Raw genomic sequence first — 22,616 nt, 5'->3', positions numbered from 1 at the left:
GGACGACGAAGCAGCATCCACCCATCTGCAACTATTGCCCCAGTTTGAATTGATGTTAAGATCTGTAATAGCACCCCTGCTTGATCAAATCAACATCCTAGGGGATAGGGTGACAAACCTAGAGACTATTATTAAAGCCAATTCTTTCCCTCCGGCAAAGATTGTTAGATCTAATTGTTCCACTCTCCCTACTGCTCCCAAAGTGCCTCACACTACAAAAACTGTCCCAACTGTAAGTCAATCTCCCAACTGCCTACCTCACACCGTTACCAAAATCGCCCATACACCTGTGATCAATACCACAAAAGATGTTCTAACCGATAGACAACCTCCCAAAAGACAACCCCCAACTGCCATCAAAATTGCCCGTAAACCTGCGTTATCTAAATACTCTGCTATTAGAGCAGAACCTAACAGAGTAGCTTGCATAGATTTGCCTCCAGAATCCGCCCCCTTTGTGCTTGTTCTTGCAGGAGTACCTGCACCTATCCACAGGAAACCTGAAAGACATCAGGACCTATTGCACAAGGTCCTGTTTTGGTTATCAAAAAATAGACCCCTCCCACCCAACAAAGACGGTGGCATTCTGTGCGTTAGAAGGGTGGGTTGGTTAGGGTCATCACCTAAAGAAATTCCCGGGGATCTAGTTCTAGTTAAATTTAGGGACAGGCACACAGTCCCCTACTTACGATCCTCCCAGCCCCATGAAAATGATGGCTCCATCTCCGTTTGGGATCTGTATGATTTTTATCCGAGTACCCCACCTATTCCCCCAGCAAGATCAGCAGCCCTACACAAACATCTGCTAGGTAGGGGTACCATCAATCCTCCTACCCCTATTAGATCAGCTCTTGTTATTAGAAACCGATAGTGAATGTTTATGAAAATCAGCATTATGTAAACATGTACCGTGGTTTTATTGTAGCTTGTGTTTTTATATTTATGTATACTTTTATGATTTCTTTGTGGAATCGAAATAAAGTTATTTGACTTGACTTGAGTGCACTCAACATTTTTTGATGCATGCTTTGAACCCATTTGGAAAAATCTGCTACATGCATGATTGGGCACAATGCTGGAGTTTCTTATGTAACTAGTAATCTAATGAACCAGTTAAACCACTGCACTCTATAGCGAATTAATTAAAAGATATGCATTACTAATTTTGTGAATTCTTGCACAATCATCTCAGTGTTGCTTGAGAAACCAATGTTAAAGTTGTGGGAGGACTTCGCATGAAAAGAAAAAGTTACGTAAAAGAAAAAGGAAGAACTCAATTTTAATAGTGGTACTTGCAGTATTAAACACTACTGAGAGTGGTTTTCAATCGTAAACTGAATTGTACGTAGTAATTTGTCCAATAGCTTCTCCTTTCTGATGATGTGCTGCCTGTTGAAGTGCTTAGAGGAAGACATCAAGAGCCAGATTTACACTACTTGTAAGAACTGTCCCCATCATCGTCCTCCTTGTGTTTCCTCTTGTTTGGGTTCGTAACTAAAGATAAAGGGTCCATCAATTTCTGGACAGTATCCTCTTTGCAGTCGTTGGAGGGTCTCATTTCCTTTCCGTCAAGCACCACCTCTGAGGCTTTGTCCAACTTGGGAAAATCGACCACGCCCTGTAACAAAAGTAAATATTTAATGCATAGAAAGACTTTCAAGATCCTACATCACTTTGTAGAAAGGGGAGCCCAAGTGGCTAACGATGGATAGGATTGGGCAATGCAAGAGAGCAGAATCTGATAAACTATTGCAGCAAAAGGAGAGACACTCCCAGCAGGACTGTCACCATTTCAGTAAAACACATGAAAGATGCCGAATCATTACAGGGTAGTATAGAAAATATAATCATATTTTAAGAGGTTATTGGTTAAAATACCATTCATATACAACTGAGCTTTCAGAACTGGTTTCAAATGCAAATATGTCACAACCTGACATGGACAGTTCAACTCCACCTGTCAATGAAATCCAAATGAAAAGTCTATATCAGAACCCGGGGGCGAGGTTTAGGCTGTTCTCTCTTCACTTTATTTTTCTCCAAATGCCATTTTCAAAAAATCATTTAAACCATATTGCTACATACCCCATGAACAATTGGGAAAAAGACACTAACAGTCCGTCCAATCACACCGCTGCCATCTGTATAACGGTCCTTGTAGCCCTTCTATCTCCCTCTTGCTTCACTGCTCCAGCAGCAATTCAGATAAGTGCAGTCTTCTCATGTTTATTGTTGCTTTTTAATGCCTTTTTTTATTGCCTGGTTATGTGCACAGCGGTAAACACCCATTATCACGAATCTTTCTTCCTGCATACCATCACTCCGCATACTTTTATTTCGCAACTACCATGACTCCGCAATGCCATTATAACGCATGGCATCACATTTTATATGATTTTACCACGCATACATTTGCAACGAAATTCGTTGTAAATGTGTGAATGGTAAATGCATGTTTTTTTATATATGTTAGGATAAGGTAAGTATGGGTATAGGAGTATATGTTTTGGGGTTCTGTGGTATATGTTTTGGGGTGATGGGGTATTTTAAGGGTTCAGGGATAGGTTTGGGTATTGGGGTGCAGGGTGGTTTTTTAGGGTTCAGGATGGGTTTGTGTTTTTGGGTGCCGAGGTTTATTTAAGGGTTTAGAGGGTAATAAAGTTTTGGGGTACAGGGGTATTTTTAGGGTTCAGGGATTAGTTTGGGTTATGGGTTACAGGGGTATTTTTAGGATTCAGGGATAGGTTTGGGTTTTGGGGTACAGGGGTATTTTTAGGGCTCAGGAATAGGTTTGGGTTTTAGGGTACAGGGGTATTTTTAGGGTTCAGGGACAGGTTTGGGTTTTGGGGTGCATTTTTAGGGTTCAGGGATATGTTTGGGGGTACAGGGGTATTTTTAGGGTTCAGGAATATGTTTGGGTTTTGTGGTGCAGGGTGTATTTTTAGGGTTCAGGGATAGGTTTGGGTTTTGGGGTGATAAGGTTGATTGAGGGTTTAGAGAGTATTAAAGTTTTGGGGTACAGGGGCATTTTTAGGGTTCAGGAATAGGTTTGGGTGCGGGTAGTATTTTTAGGGTTCAGGATGGGTATGTGTTTTGTGGTGCTGAGGTTTATTTAAGAGTTTAGAGGGTATTAAAGTTTTAGGGTTCAGGGATATTTTTAGGGTTCAGGGATAGATTTGGGTTTGTGGTGCAGGGTGTATTTTTAGGGTTTAGGATGGGTTAGTGTTTTGGGGTGATAAGGTTTATTGAGCGTTTAGTGGGTATTCAATTTTTTGGGTATAGGGGTATTTTTAGGGTTCAGGGATAGTTTTGGGGTGCAGGGTGTATTTTAAGGGTTCAGGATGGGTTAAGGTTGTAGGGTGCAGGGGTATTTTAAGGTAACCATTAAGACAATGGGGTGACCCAAAACGTCAAAAAGACCTGGGTAATAAATGCTATTTAAAGACAATGGTCTCAGACAATTATTTCTGCTTAAACAATAAACACCTTTTCTTAGTCATGGGGCATGTACAGTAAATGGGCTGATTTACTGTACATGCCCCATGACTAAGAAAAGGTGTTTATTGTTTCAGCAGAAATAATATTGTCTGAGGGGTATTTTAAGGAGTAAGGGTGGGTTAGGATTATGGGGTGCAGGGGTATTTAAAGGGACCAGGGTGGGATTAGTTTTTAGGGTGTAAAGGTGTGTATATATATATATATATATATATATATATATATATATATATATATATATATATATATATATATATATATATATATATATCCCAGCGCACGCTGTCAGATGTCCGAATGAGGAAGAGTAGACCCAGGGGTTGCTGGTGCAGAAAAGTGAATTTAATTAATTTCGTGCTAGCGCGTCCGCCATAACGCGTTTCGCCTCAGGAAGAGGTTTGATCACATGACATACCACACAGCTCAAGACAGACTTTTAAAGTGACAGTGCAATATACTTCAGCAAGGACATAGTAAAAATACTTCATGGGTAGAAAATCGACGGAAAAAATACATGAATAAATTCAAAAATATTACAAAAACCAATGCACCCATAAAATCTCATATATAAGGCAGCCAAATTTAAAAACATCTTTAAATACGATATTGTAAACTTAGACCATGTGCAAACTTTTTTATGAAGGCCACAGTGGCCAATGTTAATCAAAAGGAGATCTCTCGCTTCTCGTCCTTACTTAATGTCTAGTAGGACTGCACCGTCCCTGCAAGATCCCTATATTCGCTTGGACTGCATGATCAAAAAAGGGCATTTGCTTTACATCAATCTCATTGCCATTCCTATATCTCCCATTTTTGTCCTAGCTAAATAATGCCATCATCACTACTTATTAATGCTTTCATATCGCCCTTGTGGGCTTTGGGATTGTTTATAATCTGCCCAGAAAAACTGTGAAGTGCCAATCGTGATGTGCAAAGTGCTATACAATATGTGAAAAATGTGCAAGACAAACATATTCTCTTTTTGTTAAAAAAAAGACAATAAAACCACTATACTAACATTACATAAGTTGTTCTCATAATGCCAACCAGGACCTATATTAAAACATGGTATATACAATAAATATTCAGTTGGAATCATTTATCCGGACAGGTTGCAGATGTGTCAAAAGAAACCTAGAGCCAGGTGTGTAGGTCCTCTCTATCGTTGAGACCTCCCGGGTTTTTTGAATTAAGCTCCAGTATGTACCTGGTCTCAAGGAGACGGAGCTTGGACTCACGATCCCCTCCCCTCCCCTCCCCTCCTTGACGCTGGCACAGTATCATTCACATAATACTGGAGCTGATTGGGATTACCTGCATGCTTGGTTTCAAAATGCATGGCAACCGGATAAGATTGGTCATGCCCCACAATTGCCCGTATGTGCTGGAGTATCCTCCTGTGGGCAGGCAGGCGAGTATTCCTGACATACCTGAGACCACAAGGGCACTCCAGCACATACACGGCGAAATCTGTTCTACAGGTTAACCTTTTGCTGATGGCAATGGGTTCTTGTTGGAAAGGACAGTTGTAATGTGTTCTATTGCTCCCATATCGACACGCTTTACACTCAGGGCAAGTTTTGAAACCTCTGCTCAAAGCTAACCAGGTATTTGAAAGTTTAGGTTCCACAGTGTTTTTAACCAAAGCCTTTGCGATGGAAGGTGATCTACGAAAAGTCAAAAGAGGTTTTGTCTTTACCTTATGCCCAATGACAGGATCACTTTGGACAAGATTCCAGTTTTTATACAGGATTTTTCTGAGTTCCCCATGCTGGCGATTGTACGTAAGTACAATGCGCGAGGATATTTCACGAGAACCGTCGTCCTCCAGGACATTGCACTCATGTGACCTATCTCTAGGTATCATAGCCTCCGGTCTTGTAATGGACTGGGTACATTGAATAGCTTTGGTTAAACTGGCATTAGAATATCCTCTGGCTAGGAATCGTAGTCTACTAGATTCCGCGCCGCTGCACATTCTGTATCGGAACTACAGATTCTTCTGATCCGGAGCATCTACCCATAAGGGATGCTTCGAATCAGATGACCCGGGTGATGGCTTGTCGCGTGCAACGTGGTGTTGCCCGCGGTGGGTTTCCTGTGCAACCTGGTTGAGAGGGCATCATTGGCAACAAATACCTCCACATCTAAAAAACAAATAGCTACTGAGCTAATATTGGAAGTAAATTTCAAATTGATGTTATTTCTGTTTAAAACCTCACAAAGTCTTTGGCACTTTCTAGGCTGCCCCTCCAAATAAGGAACAAATCATCAATATACCGCAGGTACAGTAAAACATTGTTAGAAGAAATTTCATGGTGTTGGCCATAGAGGACCTGCTCCTCCCACATCCCCACGTGCAAGCATGCGTAGCTTGGGGAGAAGCAGCCCCCCATTGCCACACCCCTGGCCTGCTGGTAGATAATCCCATTGAAGATGAAAAAATTCTGTTCCAAGCACATCTGTGCCATATTCAGTAGCATTTTGTTATGTGCCACTAAATTGGTGGGGCGCCTGTTGAGGTAAAGTTCCATTGCTCTCAGTCCTTCACAATGTCTTATGGAGGTGTAAAGAGCCGAAACATCTAGTGTCATCAATAACATATGAATTTTCGGTATTAGGTAAAACGACGGGATTACCGGATGTTCCTTCTTTAAGAAACAAAACTCATCCTCCGATAGAAGTCCAGCACTCCTCCAAGCTTGTATATAAAATATTTAAAATTCATATATAAATATATTTAAAAAATATATAAATATTAAAATAAAAAAAATGTATTTAAATATATATATATATATATATATATATATATATTCACAGAAAAAAACATAGGTTATAGTGGATATATAGTTAGGAATTTGCATTTACAAAACCTTGAAAATTCAATGAAAAAACCATTGGTTTTAGGCCATATATAGTTAGGGATTTGCATTTACAAAACCTTATTTTACTCGCATAAAACCATTGAAATTCCATATATAGTTATAAGCGCTAACTACATATCGCGCACCCGCAATCCACTGCTGATGATGTCACATATTACATCATTCATGACATGGTTAGTGACATCACTGATGACATCACTGATGACATCTCAAATGACATCACTGATGACATCACTGATTACAACATCCAGTGACTGTATGTCTCTGTAAAGTTAAAATATGTTTTACATATTGAAGAATGAGTGGATATATAAGTGTCTGGATGAAGGATTTACTAGGTGCATGACTGACTGATTGAGTGAGTGATTAAATGTGTCTCACTGAGTGCATGGGTTAGTGACTAAACTGTTTTAATTTGTGCATCATTATATCTGTTGTTCTACAAACTGCTGCATATGTTGATCAGTAGCTATATGAGTAACTGTATGGGTTGATTGGTTGTCCAAGTATTTGTATGGGAAACTGAGTGTGTGTGTATGGGTGGCTGGAAGGTGTGTGACTCTGTACATAGATGTGTGAGTAGTTGATTCACTATATGTATAGATTCAAAAGTGCATGTGCAAACAGCTGTATGGGCGGTTGACTGTGCATGAGTGTATTAGTGAGTGAATGGATATCTCAGTGCTACATGTCAAATTAAGTACATATGTAAAACACAGTACATGTGAGAGTTGACATCTATAAATAACTGTGCATAAGAGCCAGTGAATGTGTGAGTGGCTGTATGGATCATTGTGAACATGTATCAGAGATTGTATAAGAGAGTAAAGTAAATATGTGTTAGTATATGTTTGAATAAGTAAGGTGTGTATAACTGTATAGTTGAGAAAATGGAGGTGTGATTGATTTTTGGCATAACTGACTAGGTGTGTGAGTAACTCCATGGATGAGTGACAATCTGTGACTGTCTGTTTACACTGATTGTATCTAAGGTTATATTAGAGTCTGAAGAGGTTCATGGTATTATCACATGAATGATATCATCAGTGATGTTATCAGTCATGTCAAATGAGATGTTTTCAGTGATGTCATCAGTAATGTCATTTGAGATGTCATCAGTGATGTCATCAGTGATGTCACTAACCATGTCATGAATGATGTAATATGTGACATCATCAGCAGTGGATTGCGGGTGCGCGATATATAGTTAGCGCTTATAACTATATATGGAATTTCAATGGTTTTATGCGAGTAAAATAAGGTTTTGTAAATGCAAATCCCTAACTATATATGGCCTAAAACCAATGGTTTTTTCATTGAATTTTCAAGGTTTTGTAAATGCAAATTCCTAACTATATATCCACTATAACCTATGGTTTTTTCTGTGAATTTCATTGTTTTTTTAATAGCAAATATGAAAAGCTTTAAAATGTCAAGTACGTGATAGATAAAAACATTTTCGTATTTATGCACGCTGATGTGCTTTGAACGCTGCCCCCCTCCCCTCTTTTCTCTTAGTAGTACTCTCTCTTTGCAGATAGTGAAGAGTAGTTAACGCAGGCCTTTACCCCCGTTGTAATCCGTCCTGCCTGCTTGTCTCTCCATTTGATTGATTATTATCCAAGCATTTACTGTTTTACAATTGATTCTCTTTGGTTCATTCTCTATTTACAAACAAGCACAAAGTCGCAATACTCTGTTTAGTCTTTGCAGATCGTGAAAAATCGTGTAAAAAAATAAAAGTAATCGAGCAAAATCAGTAGGCCACTAATTGGATCTCTTTTTGACCTCGCTAAAATAGAAATATTATAAACAACCCTTCATGAGAAATACGAAAATAGTGAGATGAACTGAGCTCCACACCATGAGGGCTGCAAGACAGCTCGGCTCCGTCACCCACCCCGCCCAAAATAACGACAAACCCTATGCAAATATTAAAAATATAGACAACACACCAGCAAAGAAACAGGGTAAAACATTTTATTAAATAACTATTTACATAACGTTGGTTTATAAGATGATGTCAGTAGTGGACCGATGTGTGAATAGGTCGGAAGCAGCACAAGGCGCCAAGATCCGGATGGAAAGTCCTGGATGTTGGGTGCCATAGTTCAGAGTTCTGAGTTTGAGCCTTTTTCAATGCCTGTGCTTTGTTGTTTCCCCTCCATCAAAAACAAAAAAAAATATAAAACTGTGCAAAAATACAAAAAAAACAAAAAATGTTTACAAAAGCAGTGCTTGTAAGACTGTCTGAAGCTTATTTCCACCTACTGCAGCTTCACTATTCTCAAAGTAAGTGAGGGTCGTTTGTGGACCTGACTGCATTTGAAAACAATGTTATATGGTACCTCCCTAAACCGCTTGACAGAGGCCCCCCAGGGGCGGTGTGATGGCACGGACTCGGAGAAGACGCTTGGCTCCGACCCCCTCCCCAAGTCTTATAGCACTGGTGTAGCCTGAGATCGCCCCCGACATAGGCGGCCGGCTCCCGGGGAACTTTTTGCCTTTTGATGACTCTTCTATTCTGGACTTCGTCCCACAATCCGTTTGACCTGAAGACACGCTGTAGTGGGGCGCCCCTTTACCGTTTTAGTTGCCATTCCGCCCGCTTTTGCTACACTGTGCCTCTTCCGCCATTCAGCTGTTTACCGCCCGCTCTTGCGACTACAGCGTCTCGCTCACCATGTAGTTAAGTTGTTCCCGCTCTTGCGGTGCAGCGATAGGCGGCTGCCACAGGACTCTCAAAATGGCGGCCGGCTCTTCGGTTTTGGGCCTGGTCCACTAAAATGGCCCTGGGACACCTTGGAACTCGGACGCTTCCCTGATAGGGCTTGGGTCCCATTCTCGAAAGCGTCCCCTCAGCCGTGAAGATTCTACAAAACTCTTGGGGGCCCCCGACTCCCGCAGGCTTCTGGTGGGGAGCGGCTGCCATGTCTGCTCGTGGAATGGCCACGACGGAGCTACGAGATGGTAGTGCTCTCATGCTGACGCCAGCTTTAGTCTGAAACATCCAGAAACACTGTAGACTACCAATTCGATCAGTTCCGGTAGCGCCCCAACATGACCCGGAAGAGAAGAACTTGCCCTCCCCTCTTTGACTGATGGTTCTTGTTGCCTGTCCCCTCTGTTGTCATTTAACAGAACTTTTTGGACTGCTGAAAGGGGTTGTGTTCCGAACGCTGGTTGGTGGAGACATTTTGACTATATTCTTGACCTACGTTGTCGCGTAATGCGTTATATGACACGCCGCGTTCTCGCACCCGGAAGTGATCCGGGGCGCGGCGCGCAGCGCGTAACGTAATCATAACAGGTCATGTGACTTGTTAATAAAACTTTTCATTGGTTCATTTTACTTTTGTTATTTTAATGATGAAAAGCTTGGTCATATGACCTAAAAATTACGCTTTTTATTGTTTTCGAACATTATTTTTTTTAAAACATATATGTTATAATATTCCAGGCTAATGTACTTTCCCGGAAAATTTACAACTGTCCTGCAAGTAAAATATATTCCTTTTTCGAGAAAAAGGGCGTTTCTTCGTTCCATGACGGAGCCGTTGAGTAAAAGAGACTCGGCCTGCTGTCTTAGTCGCCGATACGCCTGATTATCAGATTCTTATCGATCACTTTATGTTGCAGGAGTGGAAAACACAACTGCCCTTGACCATTTATCTTTACTACGTTCCTACATATTATACCTTTTATCCGTCATGTAATTGGACTGCTTTATTTCACTTGCCTTTTACTGATTCGAAAACAGTGACTAAAAGTAAAAACTTTACCAATGTAAATACTACTACCGTGTTTTGTTTTAAAAAACTTTATTGTGAAAATGTCAGTATACAAATACGGGCCTATAACCACCTGGGCCGGCCACGGAGCAAACTGAAATCGTATATGATGAGGAGACATTTACACTGTAGAGGAACGTAACGAGCGGGCCATTAGGTTGCAAGAACTAAGGTGTCTAACAGTTGCGGAATCGGTGGACGTACATTTTGTAATTAAAATAAGACAGGGCCACTTACAATAAAATTTTCTAGATATACATTTGCGGGCAAGGAGTTACGAGTCCCATTTATACCGGCGCCATTTTGGGCGAGGCCGGGCAGGTCCAAGATATAGTCAAAATGTCTCCACCAACAATCGGCCAGACCAGAACCCCTTTCGGCCCTTTATGCTACAAGATGGTGTCTTCCATTCAGAAAATATTGTTGGCAGCATTTTGAAAGGAAAGATAAACAGCCGTTCTCCTAGTGAGTCTCACATTGTTACATTTAGGAAGAATGTTGAAGAGTAATATGTGGAAAATCTGAAGCCATTTTTCTACAAACTCTCAATCAGCCTAAGTCATGGGCGATCTTTGTCCACACCAGGGCAATAGTGAAGCTGCAGCAGGTGCAAAAGAGCTTCAGACAGTCTTACAAGCACTGCTTATCTAAACATTTTTTTGTATTTTTGCACAGTTTTATATATTTTTTTTGTTTTTGATGGAGGGGAAACAACAAAAAACAGGCATTGAAAAAAGCTCAACAGTGCAGGGCGCCTTGTGCTGGTTCCGACCTATTCACACATCGGTCCACTACTGACATCACCTCATAAGCCAACGGGGCACCCCACACTGACTTTCGGCGCAGCATTGTAGGATGGCCACACCAGTGCGGCAACTTGCTGGACACCACCTCGGTGCCATCCGGATCTCGGAGCGTTCGAGTCACTGTACCGCAAGAGTGACCGGAACTCAGCTGGACACGCCGTCTTTCGGCGCAGCATTGTAGGATGGCCACACCAGTGCAGCAATTTGCTGGACACCACCTTGGGCAACAGTGAAGCTGCAGCAGGTGCAAATAAGCTTCAGATAGTCTTACAAGCACTGCTCAGAACTCTCAACTATGGCACTCAACATCCAGGACTTGCCAATCGGATCTTGGCGCCTTGTGCTGGTTCCGACCTATTCACACATCGGTCCACTACTGACATCACCTCATAAGCCAACGGGGCACCCCACGCCGACTTTCGGCACAGCATTGTAGGATGGCCACACCAGTGCGGCAACTTGCTGGACACAACCTCGGTGCCATCCGGATCTCGGCGCGTTCGACTCACTGTACCGCAAGAGTGACCGGAACTCAGCTGGACACGCCGTCTTTCGGTGCAGCATTGTAGGATGGCCACACCAGTGCGGCAATTTGCTGGACACCACCTCGGTGCCATCCGGATCTCGGCGCGTTCGAGTCACTATACCGCAAGAGTGACCGCAACTCAGCTGGACACGCCGTCTTTCGGCGCAGCATTGTAGGATGGCCACACCAGTGCGGCAATTTGCTGGACACCACCTCGGTGCCATCCGGATCTCGACGCGTTGTGCTGCCTTCGGCCTATTCGCACATCGGTCCGCTACTGACGCCGCCTCACGTGCCAACGGATTTTCTACGCTTTTTGTAGCCCTATGCCGCATAACAGGTCATGTGACTTGTTTATAAAACTTTTCATTGGATCATTTTACTTTTGGTTTCCTAAAGATGGAAGGCTTCGTCATATGACCTAAAAATAACACTTTTCATTGGTTTAGAACATTTTTTTTTCCCAAACGATGAAAGCCCCACCTTGTTTCTGGATCATTCAGACTGAAGCTGGCGTCAGCATGAGAGCACCACCATCTCGTGGCTCCGTCGTGGTCATTCGCGAACAATCATGGCAGCCGCTCCCCACCGGAAGCCTGCGGGAGTCGGGGGCCCCCAAGACTTTTGTAGAATCTTCACGGCTGAGGGGACGCTTTTCGAGAATGGAGCCCAAGCCGTAGCAGGCAAGCGTCCGAGTTCCAAGGTGTCCCAGGGCCATTTCAGTGCACCAGGCCCAAAACCGAAGAGCCGTCCGCCATTTTAAGAGTCATGTGGCAGGCGCCTATCGCTGCACTGCAAGAGTGGGAGCAACTCAACAACATGGTGAGCGAGACGCTGTAGCCGCAAGAGCGGGCGCAACTCAGCTGGATGGCCGCCACCTGGGGAGGCCTGTTCACGCCGCCTCCCCCACGCCCCCCCCCCCCCCGGGCCGCCGCACGCAAATTTTCGGAGCAGCATTGTAGGATACCAAAACCAGTGCGGCAGTTTATTGGACATCACCTGGGTGCCATCAACATCTCAGCGCGTTCTGCTGCCTTGGGACTATTCGCACAACAGACCGCTACTGACGAGGCCTCCCCCCGCCCCACCCGGGACGCCCCACGCCAATTTTCGGAGCAGCATTGTAGGATCCCAAAACCAGTGCGGCACCCAGGCGACATCACCTGGGTGCCGTCCAGAACTCTGCACGTTGTGCTGCCTTGGGACTATTCGCACAAAAGACAGCTTCTGACCATTGTTGCTTTTTTGGGTGAAAAATGTTTAAATGTTTTTACAGTTTTTGTTCCGTTCATTATAGTTAAATGTTAATAAAGTTTTAAAATCTAACTTTGTTGGAGTGCTATATATGTTTAAAAAATCGGGTGAATGGGGCCTTGAATCGGGTTATTGTCATGTGTGGGCTTTGCAAGTGTACTGCTAGCTACAAGATCGGACATTTCAAACTCAAATGCACGTTCTTTTTCTTACCTTTCCGAAGCATGGAGCGCAATAGCAGGCAGAGAAAGGGTGATGCACGTGTTGAACACTGCCTGGCCTGGCAAGTTGCTGGCAGTGCCCCCCCCCCGCCCGCTCCTGAAAGAGGGCACACACACACCGCCGCCCCGAGTACTTCACAAATCTTTAAAAGACCATGCGCTTGTTCATGAGGCTTAAATGGTTTATCACACCTTCTAGAACCCCTGCATCGACCCTCTGACGTTTCCTGGAAGAATTAGCACGTAACACAATACCAAGCCCTGTCAGCTGAAACCCCCGAGAAATCATGGGACATATTATCAAGGGGGTTTATTTCCGCTTTTTGGGCTTTAAAAGCCAAAAAAAAAAGAGATAAAATTATCTCCCTATTACCAAGCTGTCGCTAACACCAGTTAGTGACAGCTAAAAGGTGATAGCGACCATCTTGGGCCCCGCTTTGCATATCAGTGATATTTATCACTAATGACATGCAAAGTGGGCGTGCCAAGATTTTAGCGACTGGAAACAGTCCCTAACCATCGCTATCTCCTATTACCAACTTTTGGAGATATTCGCGCTAAGCGCGAATATCTCCAAAACCTAACACCTGCCCTGAGCAGTTTTAGCCATGTTATCCAATGGGAAGTGGATAACATGGCTAAGAGCATTTGCTGGATAATGCATGAATATCGCTGACTTTTCAACGATATTCATGCATTGCGGCCGTTTTTTATCGCATTTGCGATAAACCTTGCTAATAGCAAGGTTTATGTGCGATAAAATTCGCCAATGTGCGGCGATAATTTTTGTCTCTAAACAAGTTAGAGACAAAAATTATCGCTAGTTGTTGGTAATATGCCCCCGGGTTTTTGCTTGCAGGAATCGGGAGGCGGGAGACTAGCACTGAAATCAGTAGTCTCACGCCTGAATCGGGAGGGTTGGCATGTCTGGATACTCTACAGCTGGGGCCATAAACTACATCCGCAGGGCTAGGTGATAGCCTAGGTCCGGCCTGGACAATCGGACACAGAGGAAGAGGAGTGTCAGAAGGTGCGGTAGTGAATAGGGTGAAAGGGAGGTGTCGGGCGGGCACAGGGTGTGATTCTCAGAGAAGAGCAGCGCAGATGGGGGGAAGTATATGGCCCATGCATGAGAGAAACAGCGGGGGTGACCAGTGCGTGGGGGAGATGCTTGCGAGGGTGGGGAGCCATGCTGAGGATCGGCGGCGTGCAGAGAGTGGCCCTGGTCAAGGCATCTAAAATGGCTGCCGTGCACGACAAAATTGTGGCATTGGACAAAAACACAAGATGGCGCAGACAATGTTTATCAATAAGGATTCATTTATAACAAAATATTTACTCGCAGTGACAAAATGGTGGTCAACACTTCCTGATTTCCATCGAATCGAACGTTAACAAACGTCACGCAGCAAAAAAAAAAAAAAAAAGCTCACGCACAGAGCAGTTTTTAGCCATGTTATCCAATGGAAGGTGGATAACATGGCTAAGAGCATTTGCTGGATAATGCATGAATATCGCTGACTTTTCAGCGATATTCATGCATTGTGGCCGATGTGCGGCGATAATTTTTGTCTCTAAACAATTAAAACGAAGCACAAAATGGCGAATTCCCGTTTCGCTACCAGTTTGCGGCCCAGTTCGCGGCCCGTGAAGCGCTTCTACCGTGAAAAATCATTTTTTTTTATTTTCCCCACGGGACCCTTTATTAACCCCAACAACAATCCTAGGGGGTCAAGAGGGGTATACCTTGCCCCCTTTCAATAAATTCCCCCTTCGTTTTTCACCTCTTCTTCTCTCTCGATCCTACCGAGAGATAAGATGGCGGCCGCTCCGGACTGTTTAGAATGTTGACAGACACCGGAGAGCCAATCAGCTTTCTGTTATCCAATGGAAGGTGGATAACATGGCTAAGAGCATTTGCTGGATAATGCATGAATATCGCTGACTTTTCAGCGATATTCATGCATTGTGGCCGATGTGCGGCGATAATTTTTGTCTCTAAACAATTAAAACGAAGCACAAAATGGCGAATTCCCGTTTCGCTACCAGTTTGCGGCCCAGTTCGCGGCCCGTGAAGCGCTTCTACCGTGAAAAATCATTTTTTTTTATTTTCCCCACGGGACCCTTTAATAACCCCAACAACAATCCTAGGGGGTCAAGAGGGGTATACCTTGCCCCCTTTCATTAAATTCCCCCTTCGTTTTTCACCTCTTCTTCTCTCTCGATCCTACCGAGAGATAAGATGGCGGCCGCTCCGGACTGTTTAGAATGTTGACAGACACCGGAGAGCCAATCAGCTTTCTGCGCGCAAAGTTCCGTTTCGCGAAAAGTAAGCGGACCGGATCGCTGCCCGGAGCGCTGTTACAGATATATATCTTGTTTTGTACGTTAATTTCTCAAAAACTACTGGAGCACATATATTGAGACCTAGCAAAGGCACATCGGGCTAACAGTCCCTACAATTTTGCCAAGTTTCGTGCAAATCCATTCAGCCGTTCGAACTAAAAGTGAGTCCAACCGCCCTATGGAAAAATGAATGGGAAAAACGTGTTTTGGGACCCCCCTTTTTTCTCGGCCCCCCCTTGACGAAACCCCACCAAATTTCCAGGGGCTGCTCAGAAACAAAATGTGCCATTTTCCTGAAAATTTCAGCCGATTCCGTCCACAAACGCCAAAGTTATTAGACATAGAATTTTCAAAAATCCCATAGGGAAAAAATCCTAACTATATATACCTACTGGCGATAGCCAGTAGGTAATATATATATATATATATATATATATATATATATATATATATATATATATATATATATAATATATATATATATATATATTCACTTAAAAAACCATAGGTTTTAGGCCTTATATAGTTAGGAATTAGCATTTTAAAAACCTTGCAAATTCACTTAAAAACCATAGGTTTCAGGCCTTATATAGTTAGGAATTAGCATTTAAAAAACAATTGAAATTTCTCCTATATATTTAGTTGTACTAACTATATTTCGCGCACCCGCAATCCACTGCTGATGATGTCGCATATTACATCATTCATGACATGGTCAGTGACATCACTGATGACATCACTGATGACATCTCAAATGACATCACTGATGACATCACTGATGACATCTCATTTGACATCACTGATCACATCACTGATGATATCATTCATGTGATAATACGATGCACCTCCTCACACTCTAATATAACCTTTGATACACCCAGTGTTAAATACAGACTACCATTCTTGAAACCATTGACACACCAATACCAGTTACTACATACACACTCACTGATTCCTAGGTCTACACACACATTCACTCATTTACCCATAGAATCACTCATATATACAGTCACTCATCAATACAACACTATCATAGGCACTCATACACCTATACAGACACTCACACACTGCCACTCATCCATGGAGTTACTCACACACTTAGTCAGTCATGCAAAGAATCAATCACACTTCCATTTCCTCAACTATACAGTTATACACACAACACCTTACTTATTCAAACATTTCATCAGTGATGTCATTTGAGATGTCATCAGTGTTGTCACTGACCATGCCATGAATGATGTAATATGTGACATCATCAGCAGTGGATTGCGGGTGCGCGAAATATAGTTAATACAACTAACTATATAGGAGCAATTTCAATTGTTTTTTAAATGCTAATTCCTAACTATATAAGGCTTGAAACCTATGTTTTTTTTCAGTGAATTTGCAAGGTTTTTTAAATGCTAATTCCTAACTTTATCAGGCGTGAAACCTATATTTTTTTTCAATAAATTTCAAAGGTTTTGTAAATGCTAATTCTATTAGCGGATAACGTTTATACATGTTATTATCCTTCTGGGACCACCTGAGCAGCCATCTTGTTTCTCAGGAGAAGTGAGGCACAAGAGAGCACAAAACAACAGTGGAAAATGCGAAAAGGGGGCAGGGTTGAGACCCCCTGACCCCCTAGCCCTTCTCAGGGGGTCCCAGAAGGACCAAGTGCAAAAAAAAGTATATATTTTTAAATCGCGGGGTGCGCGCACGCGTACCGTACGCGTACGGTTGCGCGTACCCCGAGATTTTTTTGAATATTTTTTTTTTGCCCTTGGGGTCCTTTTTGGACCCCCTGAGAAGGGCTATAGGGTTGGGGGGTCTCTACCTTGCCCCCTTTTCGTGTTTTCCACTCTTGTTGTGGGCTCTCTTGTGCCTCAGTTCTCCTGAAAAACAAGATGGTGGGCAACACGTCCTGGTTTGGACAGTTTGGAATGTTGACAGTCGACTGCCAGCCAATCAGAAACTCGCTCGCGCACGTAAGGGTACGTGCGCGTACGGTACGCGTACCATACACGTACGGTGCACGTACGGTGAGCGCATATAGATATATATTTTGCTCAAATTCAATTTTCTCAACAACTACTGGAGGGATTTTCACCAAATATAGAAAAGGCACTACTGCATACCTGTCCCTACCACTTTGCCAAGTTTGGTGTATTTCCGTTCAGCCGTTCGGGCTGTAGCCGTGTCTAAAGGTCCCATAGAAAATGCCATTTGAAAATTTTCAAATTCAATTTTCTCAAGAACTACTGGAGGGATTTTCACCAAACATAGCAAAGGAACATCTGCATACCAGGCCCTACCATTTTGCCAAGTTTGGTGTAATTCCATTCAGCCGTTCAGGCTGTAGCCGTGTCTAAAGGTCCCTATTGAAATTAACATGGGGAAAACACGTTTTGGGACCCCCCTTTTGGCCCCCGCTTGACGAAACCTCCCAAAACTTTCAGGGAAGGAGCCGAGCTGGCCAAAATTCTGGAACATTACACACAGATTACTCAATCGGCGCCAAAGTTATTCCCAATAGAATGTTGAGCGCATATAGATATATAATTTGCTCAAATTCAATTTTCTCAACAACTACTGGAGGGATTTTCACCAAATATAGAAAAGGCACTACTGCATACCTGTCCCTACCATTTTGCCAAGTTTGGTGTAATTCCGTTCAGCCGTTCGAGCTGTAGCCTTGTCAGAATGTCCCTATGGAAATTAATATGGGGAAAACACGGTTTGGGACCCCCCTTTTTCCTCGGCCCCCGCTTGACGAATCCCCCCGAAACTTTCAGGGAAGGAGCGGACCACAGCGAGGCAAATTTAAGGAAAATTACAGACAGATCCCTCAATTGGCGCCAAAGTTATTCCCAATAGAATGTTCGGAATTTCCTATGGTAACTAGGTCCTAACTATATATACCTACTGGCGACCGCCAGTAGGTAATACATATGTGTGTGTATATATATATATATATATATATATATATATATATATATATATATATATATATATATATATATTCAAAATCCAAAGTGCGGTGATAACTGGCGTGCTGCCAGATCGCTGGTGGTGCTTCACAAGCTAGCGCTACCGCTAGCGCCCAAAATGTACAAAGAATAGTCCCCAACCGGTTCAGATTAAGGAACAAGCACCCGTCATTGTGGGGTTCTCTCGTTTATTGCGCAGATTACATCAGGCTATGGACAAACAGGAGTTTGTCCATAGCCTGATGTAATCTGCGCAATAAACGAGAGAACCCCACAATGACGGGTGCTTGTTCCTTAATCTGAACCTATATATATATATATATTTTTTTTTATTATAAAGTCTTGTTCGAAGGCGAAACGCGTCATGGCGGTAGCGCTGGCTTTATTGAAATAAACCACCTTGCACCAGCACCTTTTGGGTCGACTCTTTGTCACTAGGGAAGTGGCAGTTGTTCGCTGTCTTTGGAGTGACAAGCCTCCTGAATATATATATATATATATATATATATATATATATATATATATATATATATATATATATATATTTATAAAGTGCTTTTACAAAGTATATGACTTAGTCATATGCAGGATAAAAGTTTGCGCAATGATGGGTTTGCTGGGTAATTGTCCCGCGATGTTTAAAATGCAGAGTGATGGTATGCAGGATTTTTGTTTGCGGGATATCGACATATATTCGTGCACAGCGGCTTGAATGTTGACCTCTTATGTTGTCTCAACCACGGTAATGATCTCGCTCCTACGCAGTCGTTTTGCAGTCTCTGATGGCTCGTGTGTGCAGTGCGGACTTCGGACCGCCAGAGGACCCCCGGCACTCTTCTTTCGCACGCCGCACATCCTTGACCCCTCGGCATCAATTTCACTGACCGCTTGCAGTGAGGTGCTCCGGCATTAACACAGGGGACGATCTCGTCAGTAACAGCTTGCATAAACCACCAGAGCGGTTTTTGTCAGGGCAGAGTTCTTTTAGTGAGAGCTAATAATAATTAGCACTGCAAGCTACTGCCTGAAGGAAGCAACACCCTGGTGGGTAAGACTAGCATCGTCCCTTTTGGGACCTCCCAGGCGTTTTTTTTCCAATCTCCATAAATCACAGGGGTGCACGCCCAAATTCTCCATCTCCTCTCTAGGAGAATAAGTGCTTAGACCCGCCACATTGCCCAATAATTGAACCTGCCATATTGCTCCAATACCCCATTATGGAGTTTGAGGATGCTGAGGACTATGAGGAACAGGAGTAGGTTACCTACCTCCAGATTGAATTAGCGCCTTTGCAAAGTTATGGACGCTTCCATTTTCAAGGTGGTAGCCCCCTGGAGAAGAAGATAATGGCTCTCCAGGCACCCGGCCTCCAGCCCCCCTACCTCCAGGGCAGCCTGCTACCCCTACTCCCAACCAGTCCCAGATCCCCGACAAGTGCACGGAAGACCCTGGGGTCGATTTGGATGCTTTCTCACGCCTCAAAAAGGCATTCATGGACTCCCAGCCCTTGCTGGACTCTGACTCCTGGTTCCTCAGGGAATCCCATGGCCACTCCTTCACAAACTGATCAGGGGGATGGGGATGACTCTCCCAATACCTCGGACGGATATGGGGATCATTCTAGACATTGGCATTCAATTACCAGCCAACTAGCTGACGCTGGTCCAACCACAAACACATTACAACCCTTGGAGGGGGACTTGCTGGACCCAAATGATTTGCTACACCCACATTCGGCGGAGTGGTGCCCTGCACTCAAGGTAGTGGCCTACATGGCAAGCTACCTGAGGAAACCTCTCCATAAGGAGGTGAGGGCCTGCCTTAAAGCAAAATGCCCTAGGCCACCTTTGGAAGGGAGGGTGGCCGCCACTCCAGAGATAGACCCCAAGATGGCCACCTTCCGCACCAAGTTTGTCCATGATCGCAAGAAGGCCATTGATAGATCATGGCGCTCTTGCCAGGAATGTCCCCTAGTAAAAATCCTGGTTATGGCGGAGGATCCAAAAGCCTATGAATCCCTCATTTCTCCTGACACTTTATCCGACTGGGCTCAGAGGGCCAGTATCTTCCTGGGGAACGCGAACTGCGTGATTTCTACTGAAGGCGCAGATCACCGTTGATTAAAATTGACCCCAAATTGGGAGAGATCTCCACATCAGAAGCAGGCACAATAGTCCAAGGAAACCTGATTGGGGACCCATTTATTCACGAACTAGGCAAATTTGTAAATACTTTCAACTCACTTGATAAAGCTCAGTCCTCTATTAAGAGGATATTCATCCCCGTGTTTTTGCCGTAGCTGGTCGAGGAAGGGGGAGCTCGATTGCCCGTCCCCTCCAGCAAGCCTCCAGAGGTGGCGATTCCTGCTGGGACCACTGGCATGACTCCAACAGTTTGGGGACTTCTCCCCGACTTAAGCCCTACCCTCGCTGCAGCGTGGACAGAGGCGGATCCACAGGCGGCAACTTCAACAATGCACAAGGTAAGGATACAAGATCTGATGGGCACTCAAATTGGGGGTCGCCTGGCCCTATTTTCTGTCAAACTGGGAAAAGTGCTCCTCAGATGCGTGGGTCTGTCTGACGGTAGAGGGTTTCCAGATATACAATTTTATGGGCTTCCGTCCCAGCCCAACGACCCCAGACTTCTGGTCTTTTCCAAGGAACAGGAGGGCCTAGTGGACCAAGAGATAACCAGCCTACTTCGGAAAGGCACAATAGTAAGAATGACAGTTCACCCTTATGGCTTCATCAGCAACCTTTTCCTAGTACAGAAACAGGAGAGCGGGCAACGCACGGTTATCAATCTCAGGGAATTCAATGCATGGCTCGTGCATCTTCATTTCAAGATGGAAGGCATCCATCTTTTGAGGGACATCCTCCAGATTACGGATTGGACGCATATTTGGCGGTCCTCATTCCCCCCCCCCCCCCCCCCCCCCCCACTCACAGAAGATTCTTGCAGTTTTAGTGGGGCTTCAAGGTATTAGAGTTTGCATCCCTTTCTTTCCGTCTTATCATCAGCTCCTTGGTGCTTTACCAAGCTGATAAGGCCGGTTGTTGAACATCTGTGGGCAAGTGGGTTGAGACATTGTCTACCTCGTCAATATTCTGATCTTAGACCAATGCCCCGACGTTACTCCTTAAGCTTGAAGATGGCCGTAGACCTTCTGGAGTCATTGGGGTTCGTGATCAACACAGAAGTATGCGCTGATACCAGCCCAGTTAGTGCAATTTATGGAATTCTTGATAGACTATCAAAGCGACCCTCAGTCTCCCTGCTCGGAAGTTGGCCAAAATCAATCATGAGCTCAGGAGGATGATCTCCAAGGCTTAGATTTCTCTTCAGCAATTCAATCAATCATGACACTTATAAAGCGCACTACATACCTGTGAGGGTCTCAAGGGGGGTGAGGGGTGCTGCTAGTGATCGAAGAGCCAGGTCTTGAGGAGTCTTCTGAAGGCCAGTAGGTCTTGGGTCCGTCTGCCGTAGGTTGGTGTGGAGGGTCTTGGCGGCGAGGTGGGAGAATGATCTGCCGCCTGCAGTCGTTCTTCGGATGCGGGGGACTGTGGCGAGGACGAGGCTGGGTGAGCGGAGCTGGCGGGCGGGGGAGTAGAAGTTGACAGGGCCAGTCTTGTGGAGAACTTTGTGAGCGAGGATGAGGAGTTTGAAGGTTATTCTCTTGTTGACGGGGAGCCAGTGTAGGTCTCACAGGTGGGGTTTGACGTGGCTGCAGTGGGGGATGTCGAGGATCAGTCGTGCCGAGGCGTTCTGGATACGTTGCAATTGTCTCAGGAGCTTGGCCGACATACCTGCGTAGAGGGTGTTTCCGTAGTCCAGCCTGCTGGTGACGAGAGACTGGGTGACTGTTCTTCTTGTCTCAGTGGGGATCCATTTGAAGATCCTGCGGAGCATTCGGAGGGTGTTGAAGTAGGATGAGGAGACGGCGTTGACCTATTTAGTCATGGAGAGGGTGGAGTCGAGGATGACCCCTAGGTTGCATGCGTGGTTGGTGGGTGTCGGGCTGTTCCTAGGTTTGTCGGCCACAAGGAGTCGTCCCAGGCTGAAGGGGAGGAGCTGAGGATGAGGACCGCCGTCTTGTCCGAGTTCAGCTTCAGTCGTCTGCTCCTCGTCCATTCGGCGACGGCCTTCATTCCTTTGTGGAGGTTGGTTTTGGCGGTGTGAGGGTCTTTGGTGAGGGAGATGATCAGTTGGGTGTTCTCGGCATAGGAGATGATGTTGAGGTCGTGCTGTCGGGTGACACGGGCGAGGGGTGCCATGTAGATGTTGAACAGAGTCGGGCTGAGGGAGGAGCCC

The 22,616-nt window shown here is 44.5% G+C and overlaps 1 protein-coding gene across 1 annotated transcript in view; it reads right to left on the bottom strand.

Annotated features, from left to right (window-relative positions):
• The window catches only part of LOC147733461 (protein FAM169B-like), a 368,824-nt gene that overhangs the window by 1,731 nt on the left and 344,477 nt on the right, over positions 1-22,616 (bottom strand). Inside the window, exon 9 of the mRNA XM_086958079.1 lies at positions 1,007-1,618. Coding sequence (XP_086814205.1) covers positions 1,433-1,618 — 186 coding nt within the window. The 3' untranslated portion in view covers positions 1,007-1,432. The remainder of the gene's footprint in view (positions 1-1,006; positions 1,619-22,616) is intronic.

This window comes from Lissotriton vulgaris, chromosome 2_1, assembly GCF_964263255.1.
Source record: "Lissotriton vulgaris chromosome 2_1, aLisVul1.2, whole genome shotgun sequence".
Lineage (NCBI taxonomy): Eukaryota > Metazoa > Chordata > Amphibia > Caudata > Salamandridae > Lissotriton > Lissotriton vulgaris.
This window is presented reverse-complemented; position numbering and strand designations above follow the sequence as displayed.